This window comes from Aotus nancymaae, unplaced genomic scaffold (assembly GCF_030222135.1).
Source record: "Aotus nancymaae isolate 86718 unplaced genomic scaffold, 86718_ANA_hifiasm-v0.15.2.pri h1tg000014l, whole genome shotgun sequence".
NCBI lineage: Eukaryota > Metazoa > Chordata > Mammalia > Primates > Aotidae > Aotus > Aotus nancymaae.
The window spans coordinates 11,359,398-11,385,343 of NW_026988425.1; the positions used below are offsets into that span (position 1 = coordinate 11,359,398).

The window sequence follows — 25,946 nt, forward strand, 5'->3', positions numbered from 1 at the left end:
ATCCATAAAGCAATTATTTTAACGTTTAGAGTGAAAGTAAAATGTAAGCTCCATGAGTTTGTTCAGTGATGTGTCTCCAGCAACTAGAACAGGGTAGAGATACCAGGAATATTTGTGGAATGGTTCCTAAAGTTAGTTTCAAGGCTACGAGGTTCTTATGTGTGGAGGATGGGGGACGAACACTGCAGATGTGGGTGTGCTTACTCTGAACCCCAGAGAAATAGTCCAACTTCATCCAGAGTCATTGAGGGGTGGCTTTGATGCAATTTTGCTTCTCTCCCAGTGGGTAGCTCTGAGCATGAAACATGTTAAATAGACTGGGCTTCTCAAATCTAGCTGTATATTATAATCTCCAGGGGAGCTTTTTTTTTTTAATCTCAATACTCATGACTTACCATTGCCATTTAATTCAGTATCCCTGAAGGTGAGACCCATCTATCAGGTGTTTTTGGAAAGCTCAGCAGGTGATTTCACCTTGCAACCAAATAAGAGTCCCAGGTGCCCCTAGAGCAGTGGTTTTCAAAGGGAGGCCCCTGTTCCCGCAGCTGCAGCATCAGTGTGGAACGTCTTTTCAGCATTAAAAAACATTCTGGATGAGTCAGAGCAATCAGAATCATACTCCACCTTAACTCTGGGGGAGGGCCCGAGGGATCCGGATTTTAACAAGCACTCCCCCAGGTGATTATGGTGCTGGTCAAAGTTTGCCAACACTGCTCTAGAAGACACGTGGATTTGGAGGGTCTGGAGTGGGCCCCAGAGTCTGCATTTCTAACAATCTCCCAGAGCAGGCAGATGCTGCTGCTCTGAGAATTACTGCTAAGCTGTGGACATTTTTCTTCTGAAGCTCTACTGGGGTTCCCTATCAACTGGGGCCTGAGTAACACTCAGCCATGCAGAACACAGCTGGCAAGTGATGGAAAAGCGTCTGACAAAAATTTCTGAAAACCCTTCCCACAGGAACAAAATGAGAAGAAAGAACCCTTTCTCTAAGGTCTTAGGAGCACTCTCTGCTCCCTGTTTACAACAAAACAAAAAAATTTTGTTATATCTTGGATATGTCACATTAATAAAACAACCTTAGAGTACACTAACATGCCATTAACAAATAGCATAATTTTTAATAAGTATTAACTAAAGCATGCAAATGTAAATGAGAATAATATTAAGTCAGTATTCATTCTAATATCTAAATATTAGAACAACATGTATCCTGTGAAAATCTTAATACTTTTTACAAATATTTTCTTTTTCTTGTCACCTGTCAGCACATCTAGTGTCAGGAGTTCTAAGTGCTCAGTGTGACTGTCTCCTGCGTTTTCTAAATGGATCCCAAATCTGTAGAAGTTTTGAGAACTGCCGCATGAGCGGTAGACATTTTGACAAGCTACAGCAACCAATTAGAAAGTCTTTTAGATATCACAGGATCTTGTGAAATTGTGCAAATCATTTTGGCATGAGAAAATAAAAATAAAAATAAAATGTTATATACTGTTTAAGATAATAAGTGGTATTGTCCACTATGTACTAAAGTGCAATTCCCAAAAGGCCTGAATCCATTTGTGTAAAAAGCCACCATCAACTAGAGAGTGTTCTCAGGAGCACCAGCTACACTGGTGAGTTACCAGCAGGGCTTTGTACACTGTAGAGAATGTTCTAAGTCTGTACTGTCAATATGGCACCACTGAACACATGGGCCAACTGACAGCTTGAAATGTGGCTAATCAGCTGAGGAACTTTAGTACACACTTCATTTTAATTAATTTAAACAGCCACATGCGACTAGTGGCCACCTTCTTGGACAGCACAGTTGTTTAAACTCCTCTACAGTTTATAATAAATAATCCAGGGGTGATCTATTCCATTCCAATGGCTTATAGGGTAAAAATGCCTAAGAACTATTCTTTGGCTAAATAGAGAAATCTATTTTGTAGCATCATTTGAATAAAAACAAAATCTGGGGAGCCTCTTTCCACTTTCGTGCTTATGTTTTCTTTCATTACCTAATTTGATTTAGTAACTCTTAGCCAGTTAGGGATACCTGAGGCTGCCATTCAAGCCTGCTGCACAATCATAGGATAGTTTATTACTACCCATCATTTCATTAGAAATAGTAGAAACGCATTTCGACACATACAGAATTGTATTCACTTTAGTGTCAGAAAGTTCAATTCTACCTTCAAAGTATGTTAGCACTCTAAAACTGCAAATCTAATTTTAAAGTTAGAATTCAAGTAAAGTTTCATTTTTTTTTTTTTTTTGTAAACTGAAGACTACTACACACTGCTTCCCTGGGGATATTTGGAAATGTGTGTGTGCATGCAAAGACAGTTGAAATAATTTTTTTATTGATGTGTGGCTCTGAAAAGAAAAATAACGATATAACAAATTTAGAAATACTTGGAATAGATTAAGCCCCAACCTTGGTCACCAATCTAGGCTGTTGGCAGAGACAATTCTCGACTCGGTCTTCATTCTCAGCTCTTTGGATCAGTCTCAGCCCAGAGGGATACTTTATTTGTCTTTCCCACCCCTTCAAAATAAGAAACCCATCTATGAGAAATGAATAAGGAAGCAGGATGTTCACAGATAAGCAACTCCATCAAGGAGATGTTCTGATGAAATAGTTTGATAGGCAGAGTATGGTGCACCTTCAATATAGTTCAGTTCTTGCTTCCCTTATGGAAAATTTTCAAGAAAAATATGGAACACTAACTCATCAAAGCGATTACAAATTGTTTCATCTGTATACATATGTTTCAGATGAGTCAGGTTTAGGATATATTCGGGTCACACTTTTTACATTATATTGTATGTGTGCATATACTTAGTGGTATATTGAGGCCTCTTGTGTAATTGTAGATGCATTTATACCTATTCTATAGAACTGCTTAAGGGGAGGATGTATTTATGAAGTGTAGTAGAAAAAATATTGAAATGGGAAGTTAGGGAATATGTACATTATTCTAACAGTCATTAATTAACAGTACTCAGGTTCGATGCAATAATTTACTCACTGACTCAATAAACCATTAACAAGTGCCTACTACAGGCTGGGCATCCCTACTCTGAAAATCCAAAATCTGAAATCCAAAAATCCAAAACATTTTGAGCACAGACATGAATGTCACAGTAGAAAATTCTACACCTTTGCTTTCTGATGGTTTAAGTATATAAACTTTGTTTCATGTACATTATTTAAAATGTTGTATAAACTTACCTTCAGGCTATAAGATATATATGAAATACAAATGAATTTTGTCTTTAGTCTTGGGGGGGTTTCATCCCCAATATATCTTATTATGTATATGCAAGTATGCTAAAATCTCCCCCAAAAAATCTGAAATCCTAAACACTGCTGGTCCCCTGCATTTAAACAAGGGATGCTTGACCTGTCTGCGCCATGTACAAATGAGGAGTTTGTTTTTGAAGAGTTCTCAATACTTCCCTTATATGGAGTATTTTACTTTGATGTTATTTTGGAGATCCATCAGTATATTTTTGTTTGTGCAGAATACTATCTAGCTCACAATTATGACATTGTTCTTGGGGAAGTAGGAGCCCCTGAGAATACGGCACTCTTCAACAAGAAAGTGGCACTGGTCTCAGTGCTGAGCACATTTGCTTCCAGATTCTTTCACACTGAATCTTCTATGAAGGGGGTAGGAATGGCAGAGGAGTCATAAGGGGACAATTCTCAGAGCTTGAAAATTTATTTAATCCTCATTCTTTGGGGATCTAGCAGTGCAAACAAAACAAAACAAATCCCCCCAAGGCGTCTATCCAGTTAACAAGAGACTTGACAGCCTGTAATCTCTGAGGAATCTTGACTTCCAATCATGAGTAAGCCCTGTCACTGAGCAAAAGCACATTTTATAAAGCAGGCCCATGATTTATGAGCAGTCCTGTGAAGATGCATTTAGACCTGCCAAATTTCCCTAAATTGTCAGCAAGGCCCCCAGTTCTGGGACAGGAGGCATATTTGCCCAGGATGCTGGGCAGCCGGGCTGACAATGTCAGGAATGGAGAACTGGAGCCCCTGCTTTGTGGCTTCCCTGAGTCCAGCTTAATGGGATCAGCAGTCTGCTCCCCCATCCACTGTATTCATCTCTTTCTATTTTCCTGGGATTACAATCAGACTGGCAAACCTAGTTACTAATGATGTCTTCCTTTCCCAGATAATATTGGTTGGTGGCACCTAAGGTCACCGCAGGGAGCAGTACCCGCGTGCAAGCACAGGGTTATGACAGGTGCATCTGGGGAGCACATTCAAAGGAAGCCACAGGCCACATGGCCATGGCCACAGAGGAGTCAAAACACATGAATGTAGCCACAGACTGGGGGAGGAAGAAATTGGAGCTCATGTGTGAAGAAGCTGTCTCGGTGCAGAGTGGTTTAAGTTGTGACACGGCCATGAGAAAGTAAAAGCAATGACAAAATGTACTCCTTCCATGTTAAGAAAGGCCGGATCAATCCTGCATAATAAAAAACAGGGCATGGCTGAACGATGACATCTTCAAAGAAGTCATCTTTTACTCAGAGCACTCTGGTAATGTAACTGAGTCATACCAGTTCTGTGCTGCTGATTAACTGTTTTGAGAAACTGTTGCACTTTCCTAGTGTAACTCTGTCTAGAGCTTTGGGCTTGTGCACAAAGACAGACAAGGCCATTTACTCTCACAGCTTTGAAACATGAAGAAATCACCAACTCCAAAATGCAAACAACTGTATTTAGTACTGTATGAAATGTTCCCAAAATATAGTGCAATTAAAACAAAGCTACATCCCCAAGTAAGTTGTGCGCCTTGCACTTACTCTCCGGAATGTAACGAATTTGCCTGAGCATGCCCACCACTGCTCACAACATGCTGAAAAATTTTCTTTTCAAACCGTCTTCCAAAAAGGAATGCCATTCTTTAATTCCAAAGGAAGAAAGTCTTGGTACTGTGATAAAAGTTTGATTTTGGAAATAGCTAAATAAAACCATCCAGGACCTTGCTTGATGATTCTCTTGAGGGATGCTGGTTTTGGTAAAAGCTAATATGTGTCATAAGCTCCTATGTGCAGTTTACACACCTTCCCTGAAGTCATCACCACTGTGATCATTACTGTCGGTAAGGAAAGAAGGGCGGCGTTTACCTGGTGGTGATGTCCCACAGACGCTGAAAGGTGGCGTCCAGAACAAACTGAACTTAAGTAACTGAAAAACCAAGGTACTTGGAAGAAATTCCTTTCCTCAGATGGGAACATCCCAGTCAAAAGACCCATAACAGCAACTATATCCCTGGAAATAATAAGAGAAACCACCCTCACTGCTTTCTCTCTGCCCAAGGGTCTCAAAATTCTGAAGGACGGGGAGAGAAAGAACAAGAGAGAAAGCAAGAGAGAGAAATTTTGCAAACTATTTTATCTCTGCCACTGCAGTTAGGAGGAGACGGCAATGGATTCACTTCCCCCAGGTCTTTAAGTCAGAAGGGCACACATGGTGATGTAGATTTCTGCATCCTTGGGTACTGATTTTTCCTTCCCTTTGACCCCTCTTTAATGAAAGTTGATTAGGATCATTATCAGTAAATGCTCTGAAAAGCATTTCATATGTTCGTATGGCCATTTCTGTGGTCTACCAGTGGAAGGAAAATAGAGAAGAAAGAAATAAGTCAATGGCATAAGTATCCTATAAATTTATCTTAAAGAATAGGTAATGAGAGATTGTTTGATGGCAACTCTTTCTTAAAACCTACATGAGCACTGGCAAAAATATACTACACAGAACTTTATTTCAGCAAAAGGCTCATTTAATATAACTGTAATAGCCCAAATATTTGCTTGGAAGAGAAAATGTTATATCAAAACACATATACACCATCCCTGCAATGAGAAAGGTTTCCATTATTGAAGCCAAACTAAATACACTTATCCTGGAAAGAGAAAATAGAGAGAAAAGACTTTAAAGCAAAGCAAGGAATAGGGATTCACAATAGATAGTCATCCTAAAACCGTCTTCAAAACAAATACTGTGCCACTTGTCTGCAAATATGCCAAGGAAAATATGTGAAACAATATGAATTCTCTTCTAATGTTGCATAATGTATAAATTTACATTTAAAAATCTCTGCAATTTTTGTGCTTTCCAAATTTATTGGTGGCTTTTCTCTGCAAGTTTTACCTACCAACAACTTCTTTCATAATTAAGCAGACAGGAGTGAAGTAATACTGTCCTTACGACCTTTTTTTTTTTTTTTTGAGATGGAGTCTTGCTCTGTCACCCAGGCTGGAGTACAGTGGCTTGATCTCGGCTCACTGCAACCTCCACCACCAGGGTTCAATTGATTCTCCTGCCTCAGCCTCCTACGTAGCTGGGATTACAGGCATATGCTACCACATTCAGCTAATTTTTTGTATTTTTAGTAGAGATGGGGTTTCCCCGTGTTAACCAGGATGGTCTCAAACTCCTGGCCACGTGATCCACCTGCCTCGGCCTCCCAAAGTGCTGAGATTACAGGCGTGCTCCACTGCACCCAGCCAACCACCCTTTTTATTCAACACTCAGGACATAGGTGTTTACAGGGAACCTTGTTCTGCCTTCAACTTCCCCACCCCTTTGGCCTTCACATCCACCTGACATGAGTGTGCACCAGTAAGTGTTCCAAACACAATGAACACATTTCCCTCTGAAAGAAGTGAGCAGATGGTGTATTTATGATTATGATATACCATTAATGAGGACTTTTAAGACATAAAAGTCAGCACATTAAATAGATAAGCCAGATCGAAAAGAAAAGGAAATTTTGTTTCTCAAAGTGTATCGCTTTTCTAGAATACCTACCACTGTTGTTTTATTTTAGAGAACTATCATACAATTCTTAATTTCTTACACCAAGTAGGTCATTTCCCTAAGATTGCAATTGTGCACACTGCTCAATTCTACCAGAGAATATGTGAAGACTTTTAAGTCTTTAGGCTCATGTACTCCTTTGCCAGTGCTCTGTCTACAGAGAATATTTTCATATTTCTCGCGTAGTTTCTTTTTTTGTTTGTTTGAGGGACAAAAGGCTTGGTGAGACTATTTTATGTTTGGACATGGGCAAAACCAACATGTTTAGAGTTGGTTTTTGGATCGTCTTTGCCAGAAGCTTTATATTTAGCATTTCATATAATCCAATGGAAATTTTATGTAAGTGGAAGCAGGAAAAGCCTGGAGGAAAGCCAACTTCATCTTCTAACCCACCCACAAACCTGTATGGAATAATTATAAAACATCAGGCTGGTGTTGGCAGAACCTGATGGATATCTGGTAAACCCTGGGTCAATTATGAGGGAAATGGAGGTAAGTCTTGCAGTGTTCTCACTCTTGCAGCAGGGCAATCTAATAGGAAGAGACAGACTTAAGTGCAACTAACTACAGGATATCACTTATTATATGACAGATGATGTTTGTAACACATAAGGTAGGTCATGTTCCTCTGCTTGAAATTTTCTACTGGCTCCTGACTTCACTCCCAGTAAAAGATGGGATCCTACCAATGACCCAGTTGGTTTCCCATCACCTCACAACTTCCACAGCCCACTGTAGCCATCCTGGCATCCTTGCTGCTCCATCAGCATGCAGGCTGCCCCATCCAGGGGCCACTGCATTTACTGTGCAGAGGGAGCCATATAGCTTCCTTCCTCTTCTCCATGTATTTGCCCAAAAAATCTCTTCGAGGTCCCTATCATGCTGCACTCCCCCATGCACTTTGGATCTTGCTTACCCTATTCTGTATCCATTTCCTTCCCATAGAAACCATCACTTCTTGATGTACTGTGCAATTTACTTATTTGCTGTGTTGGTTTTCTGCGTCTCCATCCCTGCTGCTAGAATAGAAGTTCCTTAAGGACTGGGATCATGTCTCCCTTCTTCACTTCTCCATCCCAAGCACAAAGGCTCATGGCATCAATTGGTACATGATAAACATCCTGAATACATCACAACCTAGACACACAAAGGTGAAGGTTGATCTGGAGGAGGCAGGGGCTGTGGAGGAGTGACCTATACAACTTGTTTAGAGGCTGGGGCGGGAACTTGCAGCACAGCTGAGCAGAGTCCTGGCAGTGTGGAAAGGATATCTATAAATCCGCTCAGGTCACTTTCTAGAATGTCATTGGGATTTGATGGGAAGGATAGTCCACTTTCTCTCCTCTGGACCAGCTCCCTGAACTCATCCTAAGTCTCAGAAGAATGATTTTTAAGGATTTTAGTTGGAGTAACATCAGAGAACAAATATTTTATGGCAATTTGGGTGACTTACAGTTTGACTTTTGGGCTAAGTTGGGGAATGCACGTTACACACATATAATCAGGGCCTGTGGTAAATCCTGGTGATGATCACTGAATAAGCATTTATTATGCTGAATACATATTTTTAAATACTGAAATTAGAATCTCTGAGCATTTATAATACTCCTTTGAAATTGCATTTAAATTTATGAACCAGGTTTAAAAAAATCGTTGCTTTACTTTAGAATTACAGTTTTTTAGACAAAAAAATACAAGATTTTTGTATTGATTGATTACTGACCATACTTACTTGGCCTGACATCATTAGCCAGAATTTGAATTGCATTAGTCCTTGTAGCAATTTATGATTACAGGATATTCTAAAAATTAACCAGCCTTGAAGGAATAAGATTTAACACAGATAAGACTTTTGAAAAGAAGGAATCACACACTTTGAAAAACCCCTCAAATAGAGGGATGTGAACAATAGTGTCATTATTGGAATGGAATGTGGCCTCCTTTCTCTCAAGGGTAATAGCACTAAAAGCACAGTGAAAATCCTGGCGTATTTGTTGAACATTTCTCTGACATTACATTGAAGCCACAGGCCCTACAGAATATTCAATAAGCATGCCTTTCATACTTCAGCACACAGCTGAAGTAAATCATGGTACCAGTATCTACCACTGAGCTAAATAAATGAGAGTTCAGATATTCCACAAGGGCTTCCCTTCTGTTAGTAGAGTGAATTAGAACATTTCAAGTCCAGGTTTGAATATTCAGACCTGTGCATCCTACCCACTACCAGGTAAGTGAGTCTACCAGTAACCTTTGCCCCAAGCTTAAGTTGTATCTTTGAACATTTACATTTATCGATGTCTTCAAACTATAACTCTGATGATTTCAAATATAGAGCTTTGATGATTTCACAACTTAGTAACCCTTTCTGATTAAACTTTAAAGCAATGTGGAATGTGGTTGGAGGGACAGGCCCTTCATCTCAGTGAAATGTTTTATCAGTTCCTCTTACCCACATCTTTATCATTCAGCATTGTGAGAAGGCAAAACTCACAAAGCCACCGATGAACAAGGATGTTGCTGGAAGAAGGTAACTGTATTTTCAAAATGGTTTCTGGCATAATCATTTAACTTTAGTAGTGGAAATCCAAATAAACTTTCCGTTTCTGCTTCAATAATGTTAATGTCACATAAATGGGCACACAGTAGTGCCCGTAACATACCAGGCTGTTCTAACCCTCTTTGCCTCTCAGCTCTGCGTTCATTTCCTGGGGACATGTGGCCTGCCAGGAACTACTGATATGAAGATGAAAAAAGTCCTGCCCTCGAGTAGCTTTCAGTTTAGTTAGAGAGATGCATGGATGGATAACATCAATACACTGGTGAAAGAGATGGGCTCAGGGGTTACAGAGCCAGTGGTGCATAGTGAACATTTCAGAGCAAGGCTTCCTGGAAGAGACAGCATTCAATAAGTGCATAAGGGCTGAAACTAACTTTGTCAGCTGAAAACGTGGAGTGGGGCTTGCAGTTCTTCATTCCAGAAGCAAAAGCACAGAGGTTAAAAGGGCTCATGTTGCTGAAAATAAGCTTAAAACAAGACAGCCTTCCAATAAATTAACTCTGGTGGGATGATCCAATATGTCTTGTATCTCAAAATTGTAAAAGCCAAAATATTTGCGTGCTCTCTCTCCTCCCTTTATATATAATAACATTTACATCTTTCTTGAAAAAAAAAAAATCACTTCCAGATTGCTAGCTGCTTCTTTTTACAAAGAGTTGGTTTTAACTGCAGCTAATGTGTTTGTGCAGTGAAACTATAAGATCAAGCATATGCCTTAAATAAACAATTAAAGGCACATTTAAAAATCAGACCTCACAAAATGTAACTGTGCCTAAACTCATCACAATTATTTTCCAAACAGTTCTGCTTACCTGATTACACACTTATAGTATGTTTCTTAATATTAAAATCAAAAACCCCAAAGAACAATCCCATGCTTTCTTTAGGAGACAAAATAGTATCTTTTCTGGTTATACTCACAAACTCAGAATGTGTGTCATATTCATATCACATATAGACCCAGAAAGAGTAACTAGACTCACACTGACATAGTCACACAGGGAAACATATACAAGACAGGTATAGCATGAACAACACACAGGTATTTCTAAAGGAAATGTTTGGAATTTAGCATGACTCCATAATCATATTTTATTATTTCCTTCCTTTGTTCACAGCACCAAAGGGCACCTTCCCTCAAGTTGAGGGACACACCTACGAAAAGGCAGGCTGGATCTCCACGTCCCCTGCACGCCCGTTCCCCACCTGTCCCCTTGGAGTCCACTGATACCACACAGCACTGGGTACCTACCTGGCTGAAGCTCTGGCCCGCAGCTCGGGCTTGTGTGCCTCGGGCCGGGAGCTGTGAAGGGGTGGTTTCCCCCAGGGCCAGGGTCTGGTTGCTATGGTAGCTGGCCGGATACTGGAAAGACCCTTCAGGTTTGGAATTGAGCTGAAGTGCACTCTGGGAGAGCAGGCTGGGCCCTGCATTGAAAGTCATTTAGAGCAGTCAGTGACAGTCTCAGTGAAGCAGAAATGACATGTATTATTTATCGAGAGTAGCCTAGAATTATCACATGCACATGATTCCAGCCATCCACGCTTAAAATTCTGAGAACTAAAATGACCATATAATTCGACTCCAGCTCTCAAATGAGGTTTTTTTTTTGGAGGTGGTTGTTTAAAAGTTCTCAAAGGAGTGGATTTTTCAAATGATCTCATCCTGACCTACATAGAGACATTTCTTATGAGACAAATTAGTTAATCAAGTAGTTATTTTGGGATCAGACAATATCAGAAACGTGAAACAATGTAAAAGTCTACTTTTTGGTACCTGTTAATTTTGCTAACATAATTATATCTCCTACTTAATGATCGAGATGCTAAAACACTCAAAACCTTCCAATCACTGACAAATTCTATTGTATGAATAGTGATGTAATACCTCAGTGCCTGAAGGGTAGACAGTGTTTAAAATATTAATAGCTCTTTGTACAGTGTGGAATTCACTGTCGTCTCACATAATCTCCAATGACTAGTTACCTTTACCAACACAGCAATGCACAGTAGGAGAACAAAGACAAGACACAGCATTTAATTGGTACCACGAATGTAGCTGATATTACAAGGGATGAAGAATCAGGTTCTGGTCTTGTTTAATTATACGCTGCATATGAAATTGTGTTTTGTTTTCTTATATTCTATTTAGAGGAGATGCTTGCAAACATTTTCCCATTTTTTCTAAAGCAAATTTTCTTTGATCGAATTGAATACTCTCTTTGGGGATCAAATAAGTGTGGAGGAGACTGAATGTGCTTGCTACTTTCCCATTGTGTGTGTTTGAGAGGGGACTCAGACAAGAAGGGTGTGTTAGCGGCAACAACTTGGCAATACAAGTTTTCTCCTGTCTCTTTGCACCATAGAACAAAGTCACCTTTCAATGGAGTGTAATGGTATACATATAGAACATGCAGACTGTAGCATAACCATGAAATCATTCTGGACCCTCCTCTTTGGCTGTTTTAGACAATAGTATCCCTTTCTCATAAGTATGACCAAATTTCAAGTTCCTTATTTTTTTATTTTTAAGAATGGAACATGACTTTATATTTCAAATGAGACACTAGATGTAACATGATGTGGATCACCTGTGCATCGAAATAATGCATCCTCTTTTAAGTAACATTGGTTCATAAAATCTTTGGCACTTAAAGCTCCCCATTCCCTCTGATTTTCTGATGGAAATTTGAAATAACATGAAGATATTTTTTCATCAGTATTTGAAACAACATGAAGATAAATTTTCATCAATATTTCATATTGAATAATATGCCAATTAGCTAGTACAATTATTTTGGAATCTATGCAGTTTCTGGAAAAAAAGGTAAGCAAGGAAATAAAAGTATCTTCATCCAGCCACAACTTCATCATAAAGGGCATAACAAAAGGACGGTTACAATCCCTTTATTTTTTTGTGTTTGATCGAGTCTCGCTCTGTCACCCAGGCTGGAGTGCAATGGCACAGTCTAGGCTCACTGCAACCTCTGCCTCCAGGGTTCAAGCGATTCTCCTGCCTCAGCCTCCGAGTAGCTGGGACTATAGACGTGCAACACCATGTCCAGCTAATTTTTGTATTTTTAGTAGAGACAGGGTTTCACCATGTTGGCCAGGCTGGTCTCAAACCCCTGACCTCGTGATCTGCCTGCCTCAGCATCCCAAAGTTCCAGGATTACGGGTGTGAGCCACCATGTCCGGCCTCTTTACTTTTAATTTAGGAAACCCAGTCCTGAGGAAACAGTATGTACCAGATGGTAAAGTTTCCAATAGCATGGAAAAGAAATCATTTATTCCATCCTGATGGTATTATAGGACTAATCGCTGATATAAGGAAGTCTCTGAGGGGAGATGCATTTAGAGTTTTATTCTGGGTGTCAGTAACATACTGTCTCCATCACTGCTGTGGAAGCTGCCAGGAGACTAATAGTAAAGTGGAGGAGAAGAAGGTGGGCATCGGGAAGACAGTGACAACTGTGGCTAAGGGATTTACCCGTGGTCCCTCCGGAAGGTCACAGCTGAATGGCAGGAGTGAGCTATGGTGGAAAAGCAAAGGCCCTTTCGGTTGGGTGGTCATCATGGTGGGTGGGCCGGAGGGCTACCCACAAAGGCTTTCTTAGCTCTTTCTTTTTTGTGCAGTCTACCTGGGCACAATGGCTTGCACTGGCCACCGTCTCCTCCCACCTTGAGATAGTAATGCATCTCAAGTGCAAGGAAGGCTAAAGCAGATACAATGACAGTGCATAGACGTTTGGAAATATCAACAGAATGATGTAAATAAAATAAACATAAACAAAATCTTTAATTTCACGTAAGTCATTTAGCATTATCTTAAAACAGATAGTTGCATATCCTCCTTATTTGTCCTTAAAAGAGATTTGGGAATTGCTTTGATGAACTTTTTAAAGTATGTAGTTAGCAAGTTAAATAACTTTTTATATTCTGAATACACTCATACGATTATCTCCAGAAACCTACAAATGCTGTCTGTATGGGATCTTCTAATGACAAGGTAAAGTCCCTTTTCAAAAGAATTTCAATTAAAAATATGGTTTACGGGCCGGGCGCGGTGGCTCACGCCTGTAACCCCAGCACTTTGGGAGGCCGAGGCGGGTGGATCACGAGGTCAAGAGATCGAGACCATCCTGGTCAACATGGTGAAACCCCGTCTCTACTAAAAATACAAAAAATTAGCTGGGCATGGTGGCGCGTGCCTGTAATCCCAGCTACTCAGGAGGCTGAGGCAGGAGAATTCCCTGAATCCAGGAGGCGGAGGTTGCAGTGAGCCGAGATCGCGCCATTGCACTCCAGCCTGGGTAACAAGAGCGAAACTCCGTCTCAAAAAAAAAAAAAAAAAAAAAAAAAAATGGTTTACTTGCTCCCAGAATATATATGATAGAATAATGAAATCTGTTCATCTTTTATAGAATTAGTTGTGTATTTGATCAGTACTCAATGAAAACTAACCAAGATTTTCAATCTCATTATTCATACATATCAAGCACTGAAACCTAGATGTACTCTGACAAAATAATTGCAACAGTGAGCAATGTATCAGAAAGTTACAACACTGACATATCACCTGGCAAAGACAGAACTGTCAGGACAATAGCCAAAACCGTGCAGGCATTTTAGAATGATCCTTTTCCATTGTTCACTAGGTTTTAAATCAGTGTCATTTAGCATTCCAACTTTAGAGAGCACAGACATATGAATATATGAAACAGGTTAAAATTTTAGGACAATTCTTAATTACTTTATAATGAAAGTACAATTTGCATGTAACTAACTTTCGATTAGCTTTATTAATAGTAGTGTGCATTGAGGCAGAAAATACAAATTTGCCAAGGATTTAAAAAGCATTTATAGTTTTGGGCTTTAAATTATGATTTTTTTTGTCCGGGACTTTTGACTTTTTATCAAGCCTTCCTTGGGCTAGAGGTAAAACTAGGCTGCAGTCCTGAACCTATGGAAGATATGACTTGAAGGATGGGGAGTAATATGGGAAGAAATGGTAGAAGAAGAGAAAGAGGCTGGGCCCAGGGAAACAAGATACTGTCTTTCATGAAATGATTTCCAGACGACATCTAATCTGTGAGCAGCAGTGGATCATCATGTCCTTCTTGGCCACAGAAAGCAGAAGCCATGCTCCAGGTTGCCTTCAAGACACTGACCTGAGGGGTCACAGTGGCTTCTTTGACCATTCTGTCCCTTCTCCATGATGGGTCAGTCTTCAGAATTGAGCCCAAGGGTTTTCTCAAAATGAATCACCGCTGTGAGCCAGGAAGAGGAGGTGAAACCATTTCCTGATAAATTGATAATGCTTATGACAGTTTTCTGTCTTTGTTCTGAACAAAACCCACTAGTTTTAACTGGATAGAGAGAAGAAATTCCAAGGGAACTACAAAGTTGATCCCATGAATCCTAGGAAGATACATGCAGCAAGGATCTTGAGTATAACACCAATGTCTCAATATGTTTTCACACATATGAATTAGTTAGAGACTATGCAGCAGCCTGTGAAAAAAACTGTGTGATCTTCATTTTTCCTAGAAGTACAAGCAGAGGCAGAGAGTGGTTACATTGTCAGCCAGTGTCACACACATGGTAACATGAAGAAGGGGCGTGGACCTTTATCTTCTGTCTCCAAGTCCAAAAGTTGTTGTTGTTTAACATCAAAGCACTGTCTCTTTAAGTCACATATACATGTCAGCAGTTTAAGGTTGAAAAAGTCCTGTGTCAACAGAAATCCACTTGTTTGCAGGAGAAATCTTCATGCCTCAGATTTTGGTACTTCTCCAGTGAACTGCTGCTTATAGATTCCAGGTGCCGGTTAGAGGAAACTCACTGTCCACTACTAGCGGGACAAAATCAATCTCAGAAGATGTAGAGGTTGAAATGTTAATTTTCTGCATTAAATTCAGACCCACTTATAGGTCATATCAACACAGATACTATATAACACAGACACAAAATAGCCAGCTTCTTCTGATCAGATTAGCTGAATATTTGAGAGGTTCCATGATTATGTGCACTTGTTCTGTTTGCACAGTTTTGAAGAGGCTTTATGTGGAATTGCTAATGTTTTCCTGCTTTAGTTGAACATCTGCTTCAGAATATAGGAGATCTTCAATTAAAGTATATACTTTGTAATAATAAAGAAGAGGACATAGGTCTACAGTGTGGCATTCCCAAGTTATTCTATGAGTCACAACCATACTAATGGAGTATCTGAATGTGTCTTGAAAAAAATTGAAGACTGGACGTCAGCAGACCTGGGCTCTGGCCCATCTTCATATTTATACTGCCATAGATGATGATGACAAAGATGATAATGACAGTGACAGTAATGACCAGTTAACCTTTTCTGAGTACTTATGAAGTTCCAAGGACTGTCCTGAGCAGTTTCCATCTACTAACTCATTGAATTTTAATGACATCTAAGCAAGGAAGGTACAACCACTCCCACTGATGTTGAGGGAACTGAGGGATCCATTAACTGAGACCTCACAGCTACTGGTGGGCCTGGGGTTGGCTTCAGAGTGTGTGTTCGTAACCACACTTCATGATTTTGTCTCTACAAATTTGAACCTTTCCAAATTTGAACATTTAATGAGATCACGGAAGTGCACATGCTTGGAAAAATTTAAACTGCTACAGGAATATCAGTTATTGTTATTATTATCTGATTATCTAATTGCATACCCGCATGGTTGGACAATAATAAAACCTTCACTGGGATCTTTTTGGTCTTGAAAACCTTATTGCAAGACTGTCCCACACATCACTCATGTTTTCTTTCAACAACCTGCCGGCTTTCATCTTACAAACAAGACATACAAGGCACAGCTCATTCAAATGGCCTGAATGCAATAAAACAACAACAAAACTAATGTCAGAGCAAACAGATGAGAAATTAAAGCCTTTTGGCACTTAGAGACAGTTCTCTGTTTCCTTAGCCTGAAATTCTTTTCTTCATCAACCTCAAAACTCATTCTCAAACTTAAAGTGCTACTTAAATGTCACCTCCTCCAAGCAGCCTGCCCTGGTGATGCCTGATTGCACAGGGAAAACGAACCCTGCACCCATCATGCTATCTTATCACTCTGAAGAGAACGGACTCTGAGAAATTTTCATTATTTAACAGACAAATGTGCACAGTGTTAACAACAGGATCTTGGGAAGGAGGAATGAAAGAAAGCAGGGATTCTAGATATGTAAGGTGATGGCAGCAGGACGTCATTGAGATGCCAGGGAGAATAGCAACCAGGAGTCTCTTCCAGTGCAGGAAAAGGAAATCGGCAGTAATTGAGGACATTTTCACTGGGGAAGGGGCAGGATTGGGTATGGAGAGAAAAGTGCACATTTAAGAGATATTTTCAAAGAAAACTTCATCAGAACTAGTGACTAAGGGAACACGAAGTGAAGGAGAGTCAAAAATGACTCAACCACTTCACCCAATCACTGGAAGGACAATGCCACCCACACTGCACTGGGTGGGTGGGAGTTTCCCAGAGCACAGAGTAAGTTCTTCCCAGCAATCCGTCAGGCAGCATGGCACTGGCATACCCAGGGGCACATCTGTGTCTACAGTGTGAGGTGATTGATTGGGAGGCACTAATTCTGGTCTGTTTCAGTTGAGCATCAGTCAGAGAATGTGCCAAACACTAAATAAATGCGTATGGAAAAGCAGCAACTCCTATCCTATTATATTCCTAAGGGAAGGACTGGCAGAAGACACGTGTGTTAGGGACTGAATGATTAGGGACGAATGAGCCCAGAAATACATTTTTCAGTTACAGAGTTTGAGGAGATGGTGGGAATTTGTATACCTAGGAAGGGAATCTGGGCTTGATTTTAATACTGGTTTAAGCAGAACCTGAAAAACAATCTTTTTGGGTTCTAAATAATTTCCAAGATCAAATTTTGATTATATGCAAATATAATTTTAAAATAGTGGCATAGCTATCAAAGTCATCAGTAGAAGGTGAAGCTACAAAAAGAAGACAAGGTCTCTAAGGGGTAGCATTTATCAATTTAATTCCAAAGAATTATTTTGCCATTAACGAAAACGTACTCAATGAAAAGTGAATAGAACTAAGCAATAGCTTGAAGAGGAACCCAAAGAATGTTTTGTGAGGCTGTTAATTCAGATTAAGCAAAAGAATAATAAACACATACATTGAAATGGGTAAGTTCAAGACTGGACACCTCACAGTGGATGCTTTGTTTAAATTGTTGATTGTCAGAAAGTGTAGAAACATTCTTTATTTATTCTTAGGCTAAATGGATTATTTCAAAATGATTTAAAATACATTTTTATGTTGCTCATGAAAAATAATCATACCACATCTAACAGGGTATTATCATTCATTTCCACCCTCTTGCTACCAAATCTTTGTGGAAGATTAAGAACAATTTGAAGGAGAAGTATTATTTTAATTTAAGTAAGAGTGAATTATTAGATGAACATCGAATAAAAAAATTTTAATCGAAAATATTAAGTAAGAATAAAGGAAACAGATGGTAGAATTTATGTACAGAAGGGTTATGGGCAATTACAAAATCAATGAGAAAAACTGTTGATTATTTCTAAAATTATTGAACTGCTTTAAATAGGTTCAAAGCACTTTGGTCAGACTTGACTCTGCAGAATAAAAATATTCTGTTTAACTTTCACTAATAATGACTTCATTTTTCATTTGTAGCAGCAGTTTCTCCTTTATGGGTTCCGGCAGAACTTGCCAATTTACAAATTTACTTAGAATAAGAGGTAGCTACCGGTGATAAAGCGGTTGTTTTCTCCTGATGTTCATTAGTAACTTATAAAGCTCATTTGGAGGAGTTTCTCTGAGGAGGTTCCTTGAAAATAGTGGTTCAGCGCATCAACTATTCCAAAAATTAACTGAGAGAAAAAGCCCATGGGGCTCGTTATGCAAGACAGCTTCAGAGTTGATGTGCTTGTTCTATGGGCAGGTATGTTTTTAAATTTCATTTCTAAGCCTCTGTCTCCAGAATATCTATTTCATCTGGGCAGTTGGTTTCAATGCGTAATGCTTTACATGAAAATTAAAATGTTAACGGTCCCAGGAATACAGAAGTACTCATTTAGTTTTTAAACTGATTTAGGCTTAACCAGTGTTCTTGGCTTAATTAGTATGCTTTTCCAAGTTTGACTACTGCGGATGGATACATCTCGGATTGGTCAAGTGTCCACACTACATACTAAGTCACTCAACTTCTTTTCTTTTTTTTTTAATTTAATTTTACTTTACATTCTGGGATACATGTGCAGAATGTACAGATTTGTTACATAGGTATACATGTGCCATGGTGGTTTCTGGAATCCATCAACCCATCATCTAGGTTTTAAATCCTACGTGCATTAGGTATGTGTCCTAATGTTTTCCATCCCCTTTCCTCCCACCCCACAACGGGCCCCAGTGTGTGATGTTCCCTTCTCTGTGTCCATGTGTTCTTATTGTTCAACTCCTACTTATGAGTGAGAACATTCGGTGTTTGGTTTTCTGTTCCTGTGAGAAGTTTGCTGAGAATGATGGTTGCCAGATTCATCCACGTCCCTAAAAAGGACATGAACTCATTCTTTTCTATGGCTACAAGGTCACTCAGTTTCTTTACAATGGTGCAAAATGGAAGACATGAACAAACTGACATTTATCATAAAAATAATTTTCAAATGTATAACTATAGCTTGGAATGTATACCAAAATAATTTTATCATGAATGAGATTGCACATGATACTGTAATTTTCATCGCTCACTCCAATTCTCAACTATTACCTTACAAAGTTTTGTCTTTAGATTATTTGTCATTAAAAATTAATGTAGCACCAGGAAAAGAAAAACATTATATATTTCTTCATAAATAGTCTAAGGATCTGATATATTCCTATTTCTCACCATCAATACTTGTGAAAAGAAGTAAAACATTAATACAAGTCAGTTTTGAAGAAAATAAAATTTAAAAGAGAAATTCAGAAAACACCACAATTTGTGAACAGGAAAACAGGAGTTTAAAGAACCAGTTTTTGATTTGCCACACATCATACATGCTCCCCGTGATCTGCATGGCTTCCTCGTGCATTTCATTCAGGTCTCTGATTCAGTGTCTTCTCACAATAGAGGATTTCCTGGCCTTCAGTCATTCTTTATTCTAGTGGTCCTCAGAACTCTTGGTCTCTTAACCCTTCAAAATTATAGAGGACTCCAGAGAGCTTTATTTTATCTGGGTTATATATAATGCTAGTCACTTGAAATGTTTCCAATACAAGAATATGTAGCACATGTTCCTGGAACCATCAGAGACATGATGCTGTCACATGCCATGTAGTCTCTGGAAATCTTCACCAACATTCATGTGAGAAAAAGCATGGTAAAGCAAGTATCTCTTAGTATTATTATGAAAACCGTTTGACTTTGAAAGTCCCCATCAGGGGCCATGAAGAGCCGAGAATTCCCAAGTAAACCTCGAGAAAAGCTGCTCTACTCTACTGTTGACCTGGCTTTGTCCTTCTGCCAAGCCATTACTGATCTGGCCCTCCAGTATTGAAAAGGTTGGTTTTGGCCTTTTCTGAGTAGAATATAAATGCCACAAGGACAGAGATCCTTTGTTCCGGCCATTAATAAGTGCTTAAGACATACATTTAACAAAATAAATGACTGGAACATCTACCTGTGCCTACAGTGATATCATAAAAAACCTGTACACTAAGAGTGGTTACATCAGTTACTGTTCAAGTGCTTTACTGTTTGATCACTATCAGTATTTTTTTTTTAATTTTGAGACAGAGTCTGGCTCTATTGCCCAAACTGCTGAAGTGCAGTGGCACAATCTTGGCTCACTGCAATCTACACTTCCCAGGTTCAAGTGATTCTCCTGCCTCAGCCTCCCAAGCAGCTGGGATTACAGGCATGTCCCACCACGCCCAGCTAATTTTTTGTAGAGACGGAGTTTTGCCATGTTGGCCAGGCTGGTCTGGAACTACTGACCTCAACTGATCTGCCCACCTTGGCCTCCCAAAGTGCTGGGAATGCAGTTAGGAGCCACTGTACCTGGCCAGTATTCATATGTTTTAACTTTTGGAAGACTCCTTCAAGACATCTTCATAATGTGTTACCGGGAGAGTCCTCTCCTTCCACTGCCTTGTTGGGGAAAAGTCTGCTTATTCTAAGGCTTTCTCACTGGGGTGGCAGCCTCTTTGCTTTTTCTCATACCTATGGCAGCTCTGGCAGTTCTGACACCGTCCTCACTTTCACCAGGTTTCATCTAATCCTCATATTTATGTTCTGGGCATCTACAATGCCTTGACAATTTCAAGACCAGGAAATTCCCACCAGGTTCTACACACATTGTGCTTGATGCCAGAAGATCCTGATAACCCAAGTGGGAATGTCGGCTTTAATGAGAAATTTGCATTGTTTTATTAAGTGTATAGTTAAAGAGCTCTTCTTACTTGATGCCTTTGCCTATTCCTTAAATTCTTAGGTTTGCCTCTGAGCTGGCAACCTTGTTAGAGAAGGTATAACGTGCTTCTTAAATGTCTACATGATAGAAGGAAATCTAAGTGAAATCAAAGAAAAAGAAATTAGGCCAGGCACAGTGGCTCATGCCGGTAATCCCACCTACTCAGGAGGCTGAGGCAGGACAATCACTTAAAAAACCCAGAAGACAGAGGTTGCAGTGAGATGAGATTGTGTCACTGAACTCCAGTCTGGGTGCCAGAGTGGGACTCTGTCTCAAAAAAAAAAAGAAAAAGAAATTAAATACTTAAACACTAGCTGAAAAACAAGTAGGGATACCTTCTAGAAGGGAGGCCAATTATAGCTTCCTGAAGGATTTTATTATTCCCTGTGGGCCACCTGTGTGTTTTCCCTCAGCTTTTGCCCTCACCTTCCATTTTTGCCACTGCTAACATCCCATTAGTCTCATACACCCAAGGTAGGGAGAAAGTGAGTGTAAGTGAATTTCAAAACGAATGGCAGCATCAGCCAACTTTAGACCTGGACACCATGACAAACCTCTGGAAAGAACAGTCTTGTTTGTATCTTAAAAACCTGGACCAAAGAGCATATGATCAAGTGATTTCATAGGGAATGAACAATTAGGATAGCTCAACTGACTCAAATAGACACATTTCCAGGATGTGGGGTCCCTAAGGCCAGGTGACGGTCCTTGGGCACCTCTAGGGTAAGGGAGGTTTTCCATCCTCTTGGGTCTATCTGACGACATGGTCTCCACAATAATAAAAAGCAAAACAGAAAGCAGCCCTTTTTCCCTGATAGTGATTTTTATTTTTTGAGCCAATTTGATTAACAGATTCCAAATGGATTTTACCTTTTGATTACTATAATTTTCATGAAAAATTTACTCTCCTATGAACTCATCTGCATTTTTTGGTGTCATGCTTACCAGGAATTATGAAAACATTCACTTCACAAGGATGCCTCTCCTTTTATTATTATTATCACATGGGAACATAAGGAATCAGGTTTCATAGCCTTTAAGTAACCTGATCTCTCAAACATCTCTTGTGAATTAAGTATATTCACAGTAATTGAAATAACATAAGACTGTTACTCAACAGTGAATAATATATTCACCTCTGTTAAACTATATATGATTATTCTAGTTTGATTTTACCTGCTTAGGAGGGTAACATATGATTGATTCCTGAGTTTTAAAAATATATTTGGATTTGAAAACTCAGAAAAATATGTACTTTTTTTTACCATAACACTCAGAATATATTAGTTCTTAAGATTTTTTTCCTATTGAATAATGGAATTTTCTAAACTATGACAATTTCAATTCATTAATGTGCTACAGAAAGAAATAATTACTATTGCAAGATACAATATTTAAACAATCTGTGGTTAAACATATGCATTATTTTTTTCCAGGCTGTCCTTACTATTTCTTATTTTGACTGACACATTTTTGTGAATCACTGGCTAAGACATAATCACCCTTATTTCTGAGTTTATATCTAAAAGGCAGCATAGATTAAATAAAATACTCGGTCCAAGGCAGTTCAAGTCACATTATACATTATGTAGAAAGCTAATGCCCCCAAGCTTCTGTTGGTAAATTATTTTTTGTTGTTTTGTTTTGTTCCACTGAAGCAATAGCAATCTCTGAAGCATTTCTCCTAGTGACTCAGTGACGCGTATTTGCTAAAATTGAAATTACACAACCAGTAGTCACAAAAAGAGGCAGGGTAGTGAAGGTTGTGGACATGATTTACCAAGTGTTTCAGATAGCACTTTTAAAAACATACAAAGTGTTAGAAACCATTGGTAACTGTATGACACAATAAAATCCGCAGAGTAGAGCAGTTACTGCTTGCCTTAAGGTCAAGAAGACCAGTACTATGATTCAAATTTTATTTTAATCAGACCTTTGAAAAATAGCAAAAAGCTTTAAACACAACAAATTAAGAACTATGCCCTTATGGGGTGAGACTGCTTTCCATTTTAGAACTTTTCCAGATTGAGTTTAGACAGTATTTAGCCTTGTTTTAGTCTCTTTTGAGTGAGGATTAAGAGACTGGTTCTCAAGGGCAGGGTGCCAGGTCCAATTTAGCATTAGCTGGTTCATAGCTAATGAATCCATTGATTGAATAATTACTAACTGGCAGAATCTGATGGGCTTTTCCTAATTAGATGAAATCTGTCAACATGCCACTCTGTACTCTGTATCTATTTGCTATGTTTCTATATCGGAGAAGTACATATGGTACGCCGTTGTTCTATTGAGGAGAATGCTGTGCTGTTAGTGCTGTACACTTTTTAAAAAATTCTTTGTTTGTTTAATTTTGTTTTTTTTTAAATATATTTAATTGCACTTTAGGTTCTGGGGTACATGTGAAGAACATGCAAGATTGTTGCATAGGTACATACATAGCATTATGGTTTGCTGCCTCCATCACCATCACCTATATCTGGCATTTCTCCCCATGTTTTCCCTCCCCAACTCCGTACCTCCCCCTCACACTGTCCCTCCCCTAGTCTCCCCCAAAAGACCCCAGTGTGTGATGCTCCCCTCCCTGTGTCCATGTGTTCTCATTGTTCAACACCCATCTATGAGTGAGAACATGTGGTGTTTGATTTTCTGTTCTTGTGTCAGTTTGCTGAGAATGACGGTTTCCAGGTTCATCCATGTCCCTACAAAGGACACGAACTCATCGTTTTTTACGGCTGCATAGTATTCCATGGTGTATATGTGCCACATTTTCCCTGTACAGTCTATCATCGATGGGCATTGGGGTTGGTTCCAGGTCTTTGCTATTGTAAACAGTGCCGCACTGAACATATGTGTGCATGTGTCTTTATAATAGAATGATTTATAATCCTTTGGATATATACCCAGTAATAGGATTGCTGGGTCAAATGGAATTTCTATTTCTAGGTCCTTGAGGAATCACTACACTGTTTTCCACAATGGTTGAACTAATTTACACTCCCACCAACAGTGTAAAAGTGTTCCTATTTCTCCACATCCTCTTCAACATCTGTTATCTCCAGATTTTTTAATGATCTCCATTCTAACTGGTGTGAGATGATCTCAATATGGTTTTGATTTGCATTTCTCTAATGACCAGTGATGACGACCATTTTTTCACATTCATTGACCTCATATATGTCTTCTTTTGAAAAGTGCCTGTTCATATCCTTTGCCCACTTTTGAATGGGTCTGTTTTTTTCTTATAAATCTGTTTTAGTTCTTTATAGATTCTGGATATTAGCCCTTTATCAGATGGGTAGATTGCAAAATTTTTTCCCATTCTGTTGGTTGTTGTTTCACTCTAGTGACTGTTTCTTTTGCTGTACAGAAGCTCTGGAGTTTAATTAGGTCCCATTTGTCTATTTTGGCTTTTGTTGCCAATGCTTTTGGTGTTTTAGTCACGAAGTCCTTGCCTATGTCTATGTCCTGAATGGTTTTGCCTAGGTTTTCTTCTAGGGTTTTTATGGTGTTAGGTCTTATGTTTAAGTCTTTAATCCATCTGGAGTTAATTTTAGTGTAAGGTGTCAGGAAGGGGTCTAGTTTCTGCTTTGTGCACATGACTAGCCAGTTTACTTATTCTCTGCTAGTCCTCCGCACATACTAGGATGTCTTGCATTTTGGCTTCTGATTGGGTTTGGCCAATGATAGGCAGAAGGAGATCGGGGGCAGGAGGAAAAAGAGATGAGGACATTGATTCCCTCCTTGCTTCCAGGCTCTGCTGGAACTAGTTCCTTGGTTTCCCTTAGGGTCTAAGGGTGGTAAGGGCTTCTGTCTTGTACTGCCTGAATACCTCAATATGCACTGTTTGTTCTCTTCATCTTGCCCACTTCTTCATAAATAGTCCCTTAATTAAATTCTGTTCAGTTAAACTCTTTCGAATAGAATGCCTATCTCATCTGGAACCTAACTAATATATATACATAGAGCAATTTAAATTTTTATTTTGTCATCTTCTGAACACTTAAAATTAGCAATATTGATACCCCAAATGATAGTTATCTACCCAATATGTTAAAATTATTTTCCTAAATTCTACTCAGTTACTTCAGTCTCAAGATGTTTAGGGCAAATGGTTCTTAAGAATAATACTATTCTTTATGTGACTGTGGTTCAGAATCCTTTGGTGTACAACTTTTGAATGGTACTTTTATCACCTGTTTCGTTTTTGTTTTGTTTCTTTTCCTTTCTTCAAAGCAGGATGCAGGAGCTTTCAAAAGAAATAATCAACTAAAATCCTTGGAGTCTTCAATAAGATAATTCAGTATATGACAATATAAAGTGACTAATCTTTCTTAAAAAATAAACATTTAACGGTTATCAAATACATATGGAAAGACCATATTGGAGCATTTAACTTTCCTGTTTAAACCATTTGCAGGTAATTTTTTAATACATATTGCAGGCAAACTAAAAGGAACACTAAAACATTTTCTTTCCCATTTCCTTGTGTGTAACAGAGTTTCTCAACTAAGAAAGCTCAATATTATTATTTGACTTACAAAAAAAAAATATTTATCAAAAAAAATCATAGATTTCTCCCCTCTATTTATCTCTGCCAGCATTTATTTACCTTTGACTATTTCACTTTATATTACTTCTCTGCATTACTTTTATCATGTCCATCTTCCTAGTTTCTTGCTATTTACTTAGCTCTTTTATGATTTTCTCCAAATCAAGTACAACATTCTTTATTTTGTTTTCTATTTTTAACAATGAAGTTAAGATGTCCTCTGAATGTGGTTTTTTCCCCCATACTTCTCTGTTTCCACTAAAATGTGTTCCTGTTTTATTTGCTTGGTAAATAATATGCAATTTTCTTTATAATTTCCATTTGATTCAGTAAATAATCCAGAATTATGTTTCTTAGTTTTAATATTATTACATTTTGCTTACAATTTTATCATTTACTTTTAATGTTGGTAGATTTTTATCCAAGGAAATAGCCCTCCATACTTCTTAATTTTTATAATTGCCTTTATCTTCCAGTAGCTGGTCAATTTTTATAAATTTTCCTTGGACATAGGTAAAAAACATAT

At 38.8% G+C, this 25,946-nt stretch overlaps 1 protein-coding gene across 9 annotated transcripts in view; it reads right to left on the reverse strand.

The window, feature by feature from the left end:
- The window catches only part of CTNND2 (catenin delta 2), a 935,473-nt gene that overhangs the window by 411,376 nt on the left and 498,151 nt on the right, over window positions 1-25,946 (reverse strand). For all 9 annotated transcript variants that reach the window (XM_021675376.2, XM_064375868.1, XM_064375870.1 and 6 more), the window contains one exon: window positions 10,645-10,817. In XM_021675376.2, coding sequence (XP_021531051.2) covers window positions 10,645-10,817 — 173 coding nt within the window. The remainder of the gene's footprint in view (window positions 1-10,644; window positions 10,818-25,946) is intronic.